The following is a 15,740-nucleotide window of genomic DNA, read 5'->3' as shown; positions in this document are numbered from 1 at the left end:
AATGGAACGAATGGATGATAAAGCTTAAATTAATTCATATAATTGATCAGTGATTGTTTTGAAAAAAAAAAAAAAAAAAATTGTAATAGCACTAAAGAATTGCTGTAATTTCGAAAAATTAAGTAAAAAAAATAAAAAACAAAAACAAAAATAAATGTATATAGTAAACATTCTATACAACATATAAATACTGCAAAGAATGCAAAATTAAAACAAATCATTCATAGCAGCAAAAACAAATTCAATCTCATTAAAATAAAAATAAAAATCAAAGTACAAAAATATGAAAGAGATGAAGAAGGGAAAAAGGGAAAAAAGAAATTGAAATAGAATCTTACTTCTTCTTCTTCAAACAAAATCAATTTTAACTTTCTGCTTTTTTTTTTTTTTTTAATAACCGGTATTTTTTCTTTTTACAACCTTAAATAATAAACAGTTTGGAGCATTAATTTCATTTCATAAATTACATTAAGCTCGGAAAAATAAAATTGGCGTAGAAAAAAAAAAAAAAAAAAAAGAAAAAGTTCTTACAGCAAATATAGTAACAATAATAAGCTAACATTTATTGCTTGAACAAAATTAGCATCTAAATGTGATCTTATTAAGAACAAGAATTTAATTAGAATTTAACAAAAAAAAAAAAAAAAAAATGCCATATTTTGTTGATTGTTCGAGCAATAAATTATCATTTTGTATTTGGAAATGAATAAAAAAGTAAACAACATAAAAGGTATATTAGAGAAAGTAAATTATTGAAACAACTGCGACAATTGCAATTTTAAATCATATAAGTATTATCACCGCAATAATGGAAAATAAAATGAGACCATTGAGAAGATATATACTTTTCATTTTTCTCGTTTACCGTATATGCCAGCTAAATTGTTAAAGCGTGGACCCCATTTTTCAATCTGAAAAAAAAAAAAAAAGAAAATCTAACAATTTTATATAGCAATTAATACTATATGATAATAATTAAGATAATATTTTTAAGAATCTAGAACTTTGACCTATGAAATAATCATATAGAATGCACTGTTTATAAAATATAGTTCTGATAACTGATAGGATTGTATAGTTATGTTCAAAAATTTACGATGAGATTTGAACTTAATAAAATTCAAAATTGTCCCTAATAAAATTTCATATATCAACACCACTTATATTAATGTTATTTCAACACAAAATTTGACAGTTGTTTATAAAATTTAAACAATTCAAATGGAAGAAGTGTACTTACCTCTTGATCAAGATTGCCCGAAGGAACCGCATCATCAGTTGATTCAAGCGACTCAAGTGTTACCCTAAAATTGTTGAATTTTAAATTTCCATGAGAAATGTTATTTCAATGTAATGCTTCACTTGTCACATCCTATAATTGTCAATCATATGTTATCATTAATCTTACAAAAGATTAGTGTTATCTTACCTAAACGAAAAATTTTCCAAACCTATATAATTAACAATTTTAAAATTTGAAATAAAATATGAGAAAGTAAGGAATAACAAGCCTTGATATATTATCTCCTTCATCATCATAAATTCGTAACTCATCGTATGGTGCAGTAGCATCTGGATCTGCCTCCAAATTCTTGATTCGACTGTTAAGTTTATCATCTAAATTGTAATAATAAATGAATCAAAGTTTTAAATTGATTTAGTTAGTTATTTTATCCACATTCATTTGATTTTCACAGGGATATTTGATCATTTAAGCAAAAAAGAAAGTCTAAAAAATACACTTTGGAGCAACAATTCAATGTAGAAATTAATCAAATTCCTAATCAGTGATGATTTCAATTAATTTTTGACATTGAAATTAATTTTAATTACAAAGCTAATATCGGATCTTTAATTAAAATTTAATTACAAATCTAGTATCGATACTTGGAAAACCTTGTTAAACACTAAGAGTTTAAAACTATGCTAATGATTCATCACTATAAACCAATTCGTTATTCTTTTGTCATATCCTATTTTTTTTGAAACAATGAATCCTTTACCTAAACCTCAAATAGTAAATGTACATCTGTCTGTTTTGTAAATGTTAATCTGATAAGCTAAACTCATTAATCTGATAAGCTCAGTCCACTTCTCCTTAAAAATCTTCTCTAATCAGTTAATAAAAAGAAACGATCGGTGACAGTCTGTCTCTTCTCATCCTCTTCAACTGTATATTGTATCGATTCACATTTTGAAAGAAAATAAATCATATCTGGGTTGATCTTGCTCACAGACAAGAAGCAAAAGGTTCAATTCAAGTTCTACAAACTTAAAGTAAGTCAAGTAAACTTAACTAATCCAAATTATCTACTCAAACTTAAAGTAAGTCAAGTAAATTTAACTAATCCAAATCATCTACTCAAACTTGAAGTAAGTAAACTGAACTAATCCAAATCATCTACTCAAACTTGAAGTAAGTCAAGTAAACTTTACTCACGACAATATTTGCATTTGAAAATTATTCCACGAAAATATAACCAATATATCACATAAATATAGCTTTTCAATAATAGTTAAAATCAAATTATCTCGTCTCTTAGTACTGCGAGTGCTTAGTTCTTTAAACTATCAAAACGTAATTGGCCAATATATGATGATATTTTTTGGCTTCAAATCTCGAAAATATATATTATTGTATCTCAGAAATTTACTGTACCTAAATAAGACTATTTTTATAAAATTAATTATTTTGCTATATTATAAAGAATTATTTGATAGTATAAAGTGAAACATTTCATTTTTTAGTATAATTTTTTTTTTTTTTAAAAAAAAATTCAAACCAATTTGTGCACGTTGCATTGGATATACAGGTTGTGCATAGCCATTTATACCATTTTCCTCGATTGGCATAACAGGTTTACGAAGATTGGTGATATTGTATTGGTCATTGTCCGCCTCACCACCACCTTCTAGATCATATGGCCTTAAATTGTCACGATTCAGCTCTTCGGGACGAACAGGCTCAAATGGTGGTGTATGACGTCGAGTGTATACAACCATTAACAGAACCATCACTGTAAATTGTTCCAATTTAAATTCTTCATAATGCTGACAAATAATGCAAAAAATAAATTAAACTAATTTATGTACTAATTAAAAAAAAAAAATCTCAAAAGTATGGTTATTTCAAATTTAAATTTCAATTTTCGAATATAAGATTAAACAATCTACATACTAATTAGTAAAATCAAGCATATGAGAATAAGGATGATTGCAGGACTGGAAATACCAAGGCTGCTAACAGCTAATGTTTCACCACAACCAACCAATTCACCATTAGCACCAAGAAGTACCTATAAATAAAAAATTCGCTAATTTATCAGTTCAATTTTAATATCTGAAATTCTCGTAAATCTAAAACAAATGAAGTTAAATATTTAATTGGTTAAGATAAGAAAGTAGAGATGAATCATTTACCTATAAAGTAGATGAATAAGTTTTACCTGTGCACCTTCTGGACATGTACAGAATGGTCCTTTCCAGAAATCAACACAAACAAAAGAACCGCCGCAGTATGCAAAACCGATATTAGCGCATGTTTTACGCAATGAACAACCACTTTGGACACCTTTTGATTGCTTCACTGATATGATCGAATCACTATCACTTTGGCCATAACTACCTGATTGTTCTCCGCTCTTTATCAACGGTAAATTAATATGCTGCCAACGAAAAGTACCAACACAACCCTAAAAGTGAATTTCAATCAAACAAATATTATTATAAAAAAACTTCATCAATTGTATCATTATTGAAATATTCATTTCATAATTAGATGATCACTTCAACAAGTAATCCTCATATTTTATCTAGAATTAGCTAATCAGTATGAGAGATAATGATTAATTTCTTTTTTTTTTTGACTAAGCAATATTTATATTTAGGGAAAGAAACAAATGAAAATTTAGCAATTTAGTATCTTTACTACTAAATTATATCAATAAATTAGGATAAAATTCAAAAGAATTATTTACCCTAAAGCCTTTGTCACCTTGAACACTTAATGCACCAAGAAGTAATTCATTTATATCAATCTGATATGGAGTTTTGAGTGGATTTAAAGGCAATACACCACGATAAACACCATCAACAGATAAAGATGCACTGAAAAATGATAATAAATTGAGAGATTGCTATCAACTAGAATTATAATTTCAATTTATCAAATATTATCATTATCAATAACAAAAAAATTTAACCAAAAAAAAAGAAAGGAGAAAACAAACCGAACAGGACTTCTGGAAAATTGCATCCAGTATGAGATATTATCTTGAAGATGCAAATTAGTCAATTGTAATTCTACCGGAGTAGTAGATGAAGCAGTAAAACTAGAGCTAAAGTCAAATTTCGCTGTCGGTGAATAATTTTCTATCGAAGTGCTGATATACTGCAAGGAAAAAGGAAAATGAAAAATTATTATATAATTCAAATTTTACTTTTCTAATAGAGAATACAATATTATTTTCAGGAAAAGAGAATCAGGAAAAGGAATAATAAAATTACATTTTCATCATAAGTTAAATTTTTTCTTAAAAGACTTTCTCAATCATATGATTACACAGCTATTTTTGATTTTAGACCAAAATGAAATTGATCCGTTTTTAATGATTATTGAAGATATACTATTCAAGTAAATAGAAATTCAATTTATTAATTAAAATTGGATCAATTTTTTTAAACGATAAAATGATAAAAAACCTATAATGCATCAGATAAGTGGACAATAATATTTGTTTCTTTAATCATTTAAATTAAATTTAAATTAAGCGGATAAAAGTTAAAAATTTTTAAACATACTTTTTCACCAGCACCAGCAAAGCCAAGCTCTCCGGTTCCACCATTAGCTTTACCAGGCAAGAATAATACATCGACATTGGTTGTCTTATCTTCCAGACCTACTTTCACATCATATTCGACAAATGAGCCAGGGCCAAATTCGACCCATTTAAATGGAATGTCACATCGATCACCACCATATCCAGGGTCACATAAACATTTTGGCACATTCGACTGTAAAAAATAAATTAAAAAAATCTCACCGTTTGCATTTCATTTCTTTCCGGTAACTTTGAAAAATATATTTGATGAAATGTGACAGGTTATTCTCAATTTTTCCCGCAATAAGCAAATTTAAAGTTGAATTCACAAATAAACTTAATTTAAAATTGAAGAATTCACAAATAAAACATACCACCAAATCAGAAATGCATTCTCCATGAACACAATACGGTCCACTGATATCATTTAGACCACAAGCTGCTTCCGTAAGTTGACAACCAATTTCGGAATGCTCTTCACTAGCATAATCCGGAACACCCAAATCATACAACTCATTGTTTACCATCAAATCACGTATGCAACCTTTGAAATTCATTGCAAAAGCAGTTATCACTCCTGGATAGCGTTCTTTGCCGGATAGTGGTGCAACTCCGCCAATCTAAATTTTAATCAAAAAAGAAACTATTTATTACCAATAAGATTATTATCACTTGTATCGTTCAATTTCTTATCACTATTTTATTATCACTTGTATTGTTCAATTTCTTATCACTATTTTATAATTTTAATCTTAAAATAATAACATCACTTATTAGTAATTAATTTCTTTTAAACAAAAACCTTAATAAATAGTACCTGTAACGGTGCAACAACATTTAATCGTTCATCATCATCAGCTGTTATTTTAACACGACGACAAGAAGAATCATCGATTCCAATAATCTTATCACCTGTTCCAATAGGTACAATTGTATAGCAACTATCAATTACTAATTCAATATGCTGAAATGAGCAATAATTATGACATATAATAACATTCAAATCATTCAAAATACTTTATTAATACTCAATTTCAATTAAGAATAGAGCTTTTAAATAGAAATAAATGATGACCTTGCCATCCTGATACAGTGTAACCGTATGCCATTTTCCGTCATTAAGAGCATCAGAGCCTGAAATCTGTATCGGATTAGCCACAACACCATTAAACATGAGATCGGCTTGTATACGACCGGAAACCAATCGTATGATCACATAATCCTTATAATCTGCTCTTCCGTACGTGCTATTATCACCCATTGGACCATTATACAACAATAAACCGTTAGCTTGTCTGAAATTCATTACCGGATTTACCATCAATCAATGATCATTTCATTAAATACTCAGCTTATTCAAGTTCAAATATGCTATATTTTTCTGAACATTTCAGGAAACAGGAAATAAGGAGATATATAATCGGAAAGTGTAATATCAAGTATGAATGCTTCTTTAATTTGAAAGTTTAATTAATTAATATAGCACATTAATGAGTTGTAAATTGAGGAAGAAAGAACAAACAGTAATAAATGGAATAGGACAGAAAAAGGAACAAAAATCAAAATATATTTTTATATTAGTTGAAGTAATGATTACTTACTTAGTTAAAAATTGTAGAGAAATATTCAACGATGTACATGCCGGAACCGGTTTAAACCAAGCAAATCCTTGTCCATCAAATGAACGTGTGGTACCTTGACATCGTAAACCTTTCAGGAAATTATTACGGCATTCACAGAAGAATCCAGGATAAGTGTTATGACAAACACCGGAATTGAGACATAAATTTGCTTGACATGATGAAGGTGGTGTAAATACTGGACAAATGCAAGTATCATTAGACCATGCATTTACACCAACAATTACTGTTTGATTAGCAGATACGACAATACCTTGCTAAAACAATAAACATTAATGATAAAACTATCTCTCACCATAACCTATAACCTTTTCTCTTATTTATTAAATTCAAATGATATCAAACAATTTGCAATAAACAATATCAGCTTTTATTGAATTTTTTTGTAGATTAGCAGTAAAAATTTTTAAAATTTAAATTTCTAAAAAAAAAAAAAAAGAAATAACAAATATATCTTACCTCATTAGCATGATTAACAGTTTGACATCCTTTATCACATACAGTAAATTTACACATATCAATACCAGCTGATACAATTGTCGCACCAATTGCTTTTTCCAGTTCACTACGATATTGTGCAATTAAACCGTTCAGTAAAATTGGACTTTTGTACGGACTACCATGAGCCGAAAAACGGACATCCAATACGGTTGGAGCATAATTTTGTAATACAATTTGATCTTGCTGAAAAATTCTTCTAATTTAAACTTTTTAAAATAATTTAATAAAATTATGCTAACAATATTTTATAAATTACACAATGCTTTGCTTATATTTCATATTTCTTTATCATTATCATAGATTAATTTCATTTAATAATTTCATTTTAAAAACAATTTTTAAATTACAGTAATTATTTAGTATTTTAATGAAAAAAGTAAAAAAAAAAAAGAATCTTGTATACAGTAATCTTAACATCATAACTACAAATAGTGAAATTATTTTTTTTTTTTGGGAAAGTAATAAACCTTGATAGAAAAGACATCCAATTCTGAATTCCCATCCAAATATTCATTCATTTTATTCACAAATCGACTCATCGGACTGGAACCGGTTGAATCAATCCTTATAAAATTTCCCGGTGAATCAAGTCCATTAGGTGACAGCATAATTCTTATTGCACCCTGTTAATTCAACAAATTACAATTAAAAAAAATAAATGTTGAATTAAAATAATTTTTTTTTTCTTAGATTAAATGAATTTAAAAGAATGAAAGGAAAAAAAAAAAACCTGATTTTCAAAAGCAGCAGCAGGTACCATCTTTATGATAACATTAACAACACCTTGTGCTTTCTCATTACGTCGTTTATCAACAACATTAGCAGTCATCTGATATGTTCGAGATGGCATATTAGCATCCATTGTGATCTGAAAATTCAAAAAAAAAAAAATTATACTTTAAAAATTATGCATAAAAAAAAGAATAGTTTATTATTTAGAAAAAAAAAAAAAAAAATTAAACTGTCAACTTTATGCTATGAAGAAATATTAGATTTGATAAGACTATTAAATTAAATAAATTCAATATTTTATTATATTACTAAGCCACAATTATTTCTCTCCGCTTTTCACTCCATTTCAACTTCATTTCAATCTAATTAACATAATTCTAGACAGAAATTGCTTCATTATTATTCATATTGAGATTAATTATGCAAATGCCTAATCAATTTTTAACTTTTTAATTATGAAGACTGATTCAAAAGGATGAATTTAAAAGTAAAATGCAAAAATTACCTCTCCATTAATAGCAAGACTGAAGCCAGGTAATGATTTACCAGGTGCCCATGAGAATATTTTATCTGGTAGATCCCAGTCATCCTTATCCTCAACATATACTCGTCCAATTACTGTTTTCTCGAGACGTCCCAGATAGCTATTCACAAAAATGGTCATTTCACCATTTCTCATCGGACTATCATTCTAAAACAAACATTGACAATTTGATACACTTTAAAATGAATTTAAATTATTTCAATACAATTTAAATTATCTGTAAAATTACAAGAATCAAAAAAAAAAATTATCTTTTATATAAAAAAAAAGTTATAATTAAATTTTCATATACAACCAGTATTCCTTCAAAAAAAAAAAAAACATCAGAAAATTCAAATCAAGATATACTTCAAAAATAGATTAGCAGACTAAAGTGCTACAATTAAATTTCTTCTATTTTTAGATTTTTCTCTAAATCCTTTTCTGAACCCTTAATAAGTATTATTAAAATGAAAAATAAAAAAAAGCGATATTTGATTTTCTATAAAAAGTAATTTCATTAATTCAAAAGCATAAAAGATTTAGCAATGAATGATACTTGAAATAAATTAATATTCCATTCAATCCTATCCAAAATCACAAAAGAATAGAAAATAGAGACAAAAAAAAAAAAAAAAAAAGAATTCATAGTTTTTTTTTTTTTCATTTACAAATGACCTTTGACCGATAATAAATGAAAGGTCAAATAGAAATATCTAAAAGAATAACAATCTATTATTTATTCCCTGGGAAGTGCATCTGATCAAATTCTGAGAAAATTTATTGAAGAAATGCTTAATTATAGACTACCATATGCTTTTTTAACCAAAATACTCAAATAATTTTCCTTAATGCATTGATTATTAATGCAATCTTCGATCTTCAAATTTTCATATCACAATTTAAAGTTCAAAATATTTTTTTAAAACATTAAAACTTATCAATTCTATCTATTTCAATCATAAAATTCAACTTTGAAATAATATTCTTTTTTTTTTTTTTTGTAATAACATAAAATTATTTTGTAAAAGATATTAATTTAAAAAAAAAAAAAACAAATGCGATTTTGTGTTATTTTTCACAACCAACAGAGTAAATTGTATTTTCTTTTTTTAAATTAAATTAAAAGTTCAAATTTTTCATTGAATTTGTTTTGTTATTAATTGAAGAATAATAATGATTAGAAATGTTTATTCGTGTTTCAATCTTTTTAATTACAAAAAGGCCTGTCACATTGCTTTTATATTTTGCCGAAAATACATGTACTTACTGAAATCGCATTTTTTTTTTTTTTTTTTTGAACAATCAAAAATTTAGTATTTGAAGTGACAGCAAAAAAAAAAAATGTCACCAAATATTAGTGTCACTTTTTTTTTTTCTTTGATGAAATTTATAATTTTAGTAAGAACTATTTAATGTAAATTACCTCATCACCAATAATAATGTAAACAGAACGTTCCGACTGTAAACCACCCGAATCTTTCAGGATTATCGGAATTTCAAGTTGTTTTCCCGGAAATTCAGCTTCACGATCTAAACGTTGTTTTGCTGTAACAATCATCGAACCATTACCATTATCACCATCTAAAATAAACAAAATTTAAAATTTAATACCAATTTTTTCAATCAATAAAATAAAAAGTTAAAAAATTTCAATAAACTGATAAAATACGACAAATAATTTGACAGAAATCTGCATGATAATACTAAACAAAAAATTTTTAAACTAGAAAATTCTAACATAATGAATTGCTATGCAATTAAAAATTTATCTGTAACAATAAAATATATTGTCATAAACAATTCAAATATTGTAATATCAACATAATCCATAATTTGTAACTTAGAATTATCATATCATAAAATTTAGATTATAATTAATCAATTAATCAAACAAAAATTTTTACTTTTATTATAGACAACATTTAGATATGCACCAAATTTGAAATCTGATGCTAATTTCATCATGAAAGGTGGTCCATTCTCACTGAAATGAAAAATGTTAGTTTAATTTTCTTTTTTTTTTTTTGTTAAGTTTTAAAAAAAAAAAAAAAAAATATTTTTTTTTATTTCATATATAATACAAACATCTTTTGATGAGTTGTACCGTTTTTCTTTTTTTAAAAAACCGTAAAACTAATTTTCAAATTAAAATTTAAAGATTAAAATTTAAATATGAATTTTTGAGTAATTGAAATTTTATAAAAGTGAGCAATAAATTAATCAAATTTATGTCAAATTTATTTTTTTCTTTAGATTGTTGCATACATGGTATCCGGATCGTATGCTCGTATCTCACATATTGGTTGCATTGTTGGTTCGGTATTTTCCATAAAGACACACGGATTTGGTACCGTATATGGTACCGGTGCATTATCATTAACATCTTGCACATAAATTTCAATTGTTTGAAATCCAACATTTCCAGCTACAAAAAAAAAAAAAAAAAAATTTATAAGAAAAAATGAGAAATAGTTTAAAGATGAAATTTATACAAAGTACTAAAAATGTGTCAAAGTAAAAGTTAATAAATGACAAAAATAAGACAAACAAAATAAGCTAATAAAATTATAATTTAATTCATTTATCAAGTATAAATTTCTTTTTTTTTATATAATAAATAAACAAACCAGAATCAAATGCTTCAATAACTAAATTATATTTTGGAATTTCTTCACGATCAAGTCGTTGAGCAACACATAATGATCCACTTTGATCAATTGAAAATTGACGTTTTGGATCAGTTTGTCGATTGATTCGAAATCTAAAAAATTATCATTTCAATTTAGTTATTACATAACTTTTAATTAAATTTAATACTCTTTTTTTTTTTTTTTTTTCAAAGATATTAGCAATAAAATTTTGCAATCAATTTGCTTTTTTATTGATAAATTTTGCAAAAAATTTAACAAAAATCCCTTTTCATTGATTAATATCAAGCATTCATCCATCTTTTTTCCCTTTCATTAAATTTTATTCATCTCAGTGAAATAAATACTTCATTAGTTGTTCCCTATTTCATCGATACAAAATGCCATACGAATGGGAATAGATTTAATTAGTTTCAATCGAAATATCTTTGCTAATACTTTTATTGCATCATGCATCCTTTTCATTTCATCAATATATAGAAATTATTATTAGACAGACATTTTGAATAAGTGCTATATTGGATTTTTTTATAGTAAATGAAATTAAGAATTTAATTTTAATAAGTGAGATATTCTTATTCTGTCTTGACAATTTTTTTTTCCTTTTTTAATAAAATGTATTATCATATTATTATTATTATTATTATTATTATTATTACTATTATTATTATTATTATTATTATTATTATTATACTATTACTACCATTATTATTATTATATTATTATTATTATTATCACTATTATTATTATCATATTATTACTACCATTATTATTATTATAATATTATTATTATTTCATCATTTTATTTCTATTGGAAAAAAAATATGATAGTAATTTTTCGAGGAAAATTAAATTGTTTATTCATGTTTATTCAAAAATGTTCATTTTATATTAAACTGAAATTTTGTTCATTTTTTCTTTTTTTTTTTTGAAACATAATAATATGCTACAAAATATGGTACTAAATGTATGCAAAATATGCTTCATAAATTGTATCAATTTAAATTTAAATTTTTAAAATATTGAATTTAACAAGAAAAAAAAAATCGATTACTTTTGATTTTTATTCATTCACTAAACAAACAATTAAAACACTAATGTTCATTTCATATTATTTCAGTTATTTAGAAAATTAAAATTTTCATAATTTCTCCTCCCAAAAAAAAAAGAATTTTTTTGCGGAAGAAAAAAAAAACCTGAATGTTCCATTTAATTTCTGGAATTTTAACTGAAAAAAAATTAAATAAATATTTTTGTCCATAAAATATATAATCAAAGTACAATGATAAATTAACTTACAAATTCTGTTAATTTAAATAACTTATTTATATTTATGCATAATTAAAAAAATCAGTACAGATATATAAGTTAATAATAATTAATACTGATATAATTTTATTGTTGTGACCGTTGCTAATTCCCTCCGTTTTTCCATTCCGGATTTAGCGGTTAAAGAAAAAGTTGCCTTTTGCTCTATTCCTCACAAATTAGATATTATTTTTTTTTTTCTAGCATTTGCTTATATTTATTATGCAATTTTATAATAATATAAAGCTGAAAGCCAATATAACTAAATGATAAAAGATAAGATAAATTGTAGAGAAAATCATTTCAATAATATTAATAATAATTAAAAAAAAAAAATGATTTTCATTTTTATTTCAACAATTCTAAATTAGATAAAATTGTAAAAGTAAAATACATTTTCTCATCGATTATAATTTTAGAAAAAAATTATAATCGAATAGTACTAAGTTGATTAATTATGTGTCAATAACCTGTTTAGGTTTAGGTTTATGATTGAAATTGATAGCAATTTTGTTTGACTAATAGTAAAATATTGAAAGAATTTATTTTCTTTTAGGTAATGTTTAAAAATTTTTTGATTTTATCTCTTTTAGCAGTGGGAATAGGTACTAAACTATATTACGAAGGTCACCATCCAACAGGTGCAAATATCGGGATGAGTTGATAATTACAACACCTAAAATGTTACAGGGTTAACTCTCTCTCTCTCCCTCTCTCTCTCTCTCTCTCTCTTCGTTGTCAAATCGGTAAACATTATTTAAGCCTTTTCGTCACCTCTGTAATTAAAGGTCAACATGTAATCTTGATTCACAAATAGCAATAATTTTTATTTATTCATTCTCATTAAAAGGAAATCTTTAAAATGTGTTTGACTTCAAAAAAAAAAAGTTAGTATTTTTAATTCTTTTAAATTTTATCAAATTCTTTTTTTTTTTCTTTCCGGAAAGATTAGTGAAATTTTTTCTTTCCTTAATTAAATAGTAATGAATTAAATTACGAATTTTTTTAAAACAAAAACTATAAACTATGCTCTCATATGCAAAAATTATGAGTTCAAATTTTTTTTTTTCTTATTGTGATTTTAACATTTTCTAATCTTATGTTTTCCCTTTAAAGCAGAGATAAACATACTTTATGTGATTTTAATCAAAGAAAAATGAAAAAAAAAAAAAAATAAATGGAACAACGGGCTTTGTTGTCATCAAAAAATAAAAAAAATAAATAAATAAAAAAAATAAATGGAACAGTTCAATTATAATAAAACACTCAAATTTTTTTTTTTTCTCTCTAAAAGTGGGAATAAAATAGCTAACCGATTAAGCAATTAATTCAATAATTAATACAAATATTAAATTTGTGATAAGCGATCTGTGATAAGCGAATAATTTTTATCATTTCCAAATTTATAATTCCATCTCCTTTTTTTTTTTTTTTTTTTTATTTTATTTTTATTCATAACTAATCAATCCGATATTAATCAGCTCAATTTGAAAATTAATCAATTCTGATTGATGAGATCAGTTCGATTGATTATCATCCATTGATTATAGCTTATTATTGATATCATAATGCATATTTGTCACCAAATGAAAGAGTAAATTATGAGAGAGTGAAGAATGATAATAAATGATAATACAGAATGGAATGTTATCACTATAAAATATCAAAAATTATCCCAGTTTATTTGTCATTAACCATAAAATGTTCAGAAATTCTCAAATTTCTTCGCTTTCTAATTTTATCAATAAATCGTAACTGATCGTAATTTAAGATAAATTCGAAACAGACACTGAAAGCAATCCTATATGATAACCACAGTGTACAATAATCATTTATCGATTATTTAAAATGATAACACACACACACACACATGCATGAGTGACTCATTGGTGACTAATTCAAGGTCAAATGTCCAAATATCTCTCAAACAATAAATTTCAAACATTCAATCAATTTTAAAATTTAAATAAAAAAAAAAAAAGCATTTTACAAGTGTTCAGGATGCACTTATGCTAAAATTAATTACAATCTCATATAAGTTTCTTTTTTTTTTTTTGTTCTCAAAAAGAAAACAGATATCTATAGAAGATCTAATTAATACTTACTGCACTGCAAAAGTTAACAGTTACTTACTTCAATGTAAGATTAGTATAAAAGTTAAGTAATAATGTGGATAAAAATGTATTAAAAGTTAAAAGTCAATAGTAAGCTATCAATATCAGTTTATTTAATGAAAAAAAAATTTTTTTTTTTCTAGAGATAAAAATAAATAAATAAACTTACGTTAGATTATGTGTCATTGAATCCTTATCTTCGGCACGAAATGTTGCAATCAATGTGCCTACGGGTGTATCTTCTGTTAAATTCTTTGTTAGCCTTACCACAATATCACGCTGACTTTTACCAGCAAAATTCAAGAATCGTGATTGGCTAGGATATGAGCCAAGAAAAAGTTGTGATAATTCTTGGCCATCTACTACTACTACTACTGAGGTAAACAAAATAGCCAGAAGAAGACACCAAAGTATGGAATTATTTGAAATTTTTGAACTTTTCGAAATAACATTAACACAATGGTCATTTAAATGATGACGCATCTGTGAGCGAACGTTGTACATATGCTGAAAATTCCGCAGCGGAATAGCAGAATTAATTATATCAGTGGTACTAGTATCGATAGACTCACACTGCGGTATCATTTTCATCCGCATCCTGAACCGTAAATTTGGCAACCTCTTTGCCAAGCCATGCATCTTCATGTAATTGGACATATTGTGGTCCGTTGATGACCGGCGGATTGTCATTCCTGTCCTGGAGCTCGATGTACAGTTTAGTTGTTGCATAGTATCGGCCATCATAAACACGAATACCAAGCGTGAAACCGTCACGCTGTATTGGATCTTCGTAATCTAACGGCTATAAAAAGAAACGGAAAATAAAAAAGCTACGTTACTTCCGAAGAATGCTTTCAGGATTTTTTTTTTTCTTTCTTTCCTTTTTCAGCTTCACTTAGTTGCACGAAAATAACTTTTCTTCCGGATTTCACAGTGTCGTTAAATAGATGGAACGACTGAAGAAGTAACTTTTAGAATGAATCAGAAGGAAAATGATAATACGGAAAGATTTTTGGAATGAAAAAAAGCCGGAAAGAATAGAGAAAGCACACACAAACACATACACAATTTAGGTATGTGTTCTTATGACAGTGAATCAGCTTATTGTATACTGCAAATAGTTCATGTAGGTGTGTTTGTTGACTGAAGAAGAAAAGGCACTTTGATGATGACAAAGCAAATGATGATGAAACCGGAAAGAGACAGTGTACCTCTGATCAGGTAAAGGGAGGGAAATCCTGAATTGATATAAGATTAATAATGTAGTTTTAATATGGCAGTGTAATGAATTCTAAACATAAAACTTCTTCAAGTTCGTTCCAATTTTCCAAAACAAATTCAAATGTTTTATGGTTTGTATGAAATCTGAAAATAGAATGAAATTATAAAATAATAATGAAAATAATTTAATGATACGTTTGTATGAATTATAAGAGAACGAACAAATTTTC

The 15,740-nt window shown here is 25.8% G+C and overlaps 1 protein-coding gene across 1 annotated transcript; it reads right to left on the bottom strand.

The window, feature by feature from the left end:
* Positions 1 to 848: 848 nt before the first annotated feature.
* On the bottom strand, positions 849 to 15,033 carry Bm6123 (Cadherin cytoplasmic region family protein; the record flags this gene model as incomplete). The annotated part of the gene is made up of 22 exons (XM_043079866.1): positions 849 to 911; positions 1,241 to 1,304; positions 1,512 to 1,617; positions 2,784 to 3,017; positions 3,179 to 3,296; positions 3,447 to 3,692; positions 3,978 to 4,107; positions 4,230 to 4,390; positions 4,801 to 5,013; positions 5,195 to 5,440; positions 5,638 to 5,784; positions 5,896 to 6,115; positions 6,422 to 6,717; positions 6,920 to 7,144; positions 7,429 to 7,584; positions 7,692 to 7,829; positions 8,199 to 8,376; positions 9,626 to 9,800; positions 10,124 to 10,203; positions 10,485 to 10,644; positions 10,847 to 10,980; positions 14,459 to 15,033. 22 exons carry the CDS (start codon positions 15,031 to 15,033, stop codon positions 849 to 851), a joined length of 4,065 nt encoding a protein of 1,354 aa, XP_042935800.1.
* Positions 15,034 to 15,740: the final 707 nt, after the last annotated feature.

Source organism: Brugia malayi (assembly GCF_000002995.4).
Source record: "Brugia malayi strain FR3 genome assembly, contig: Bm_v4_Chr3_scaffold_001, whole genome shotgun sequence".
NCBI lineage: Eukaryota > Metazoa > Nematoda > Chromadorea > Rhabditida > Onchocercidae > Brugia > Brugia malayi.
Note: the sequence above shows the minus strand (reverse complement) of the source record. Positions and strands in the feature narration are given on the sequence as shown.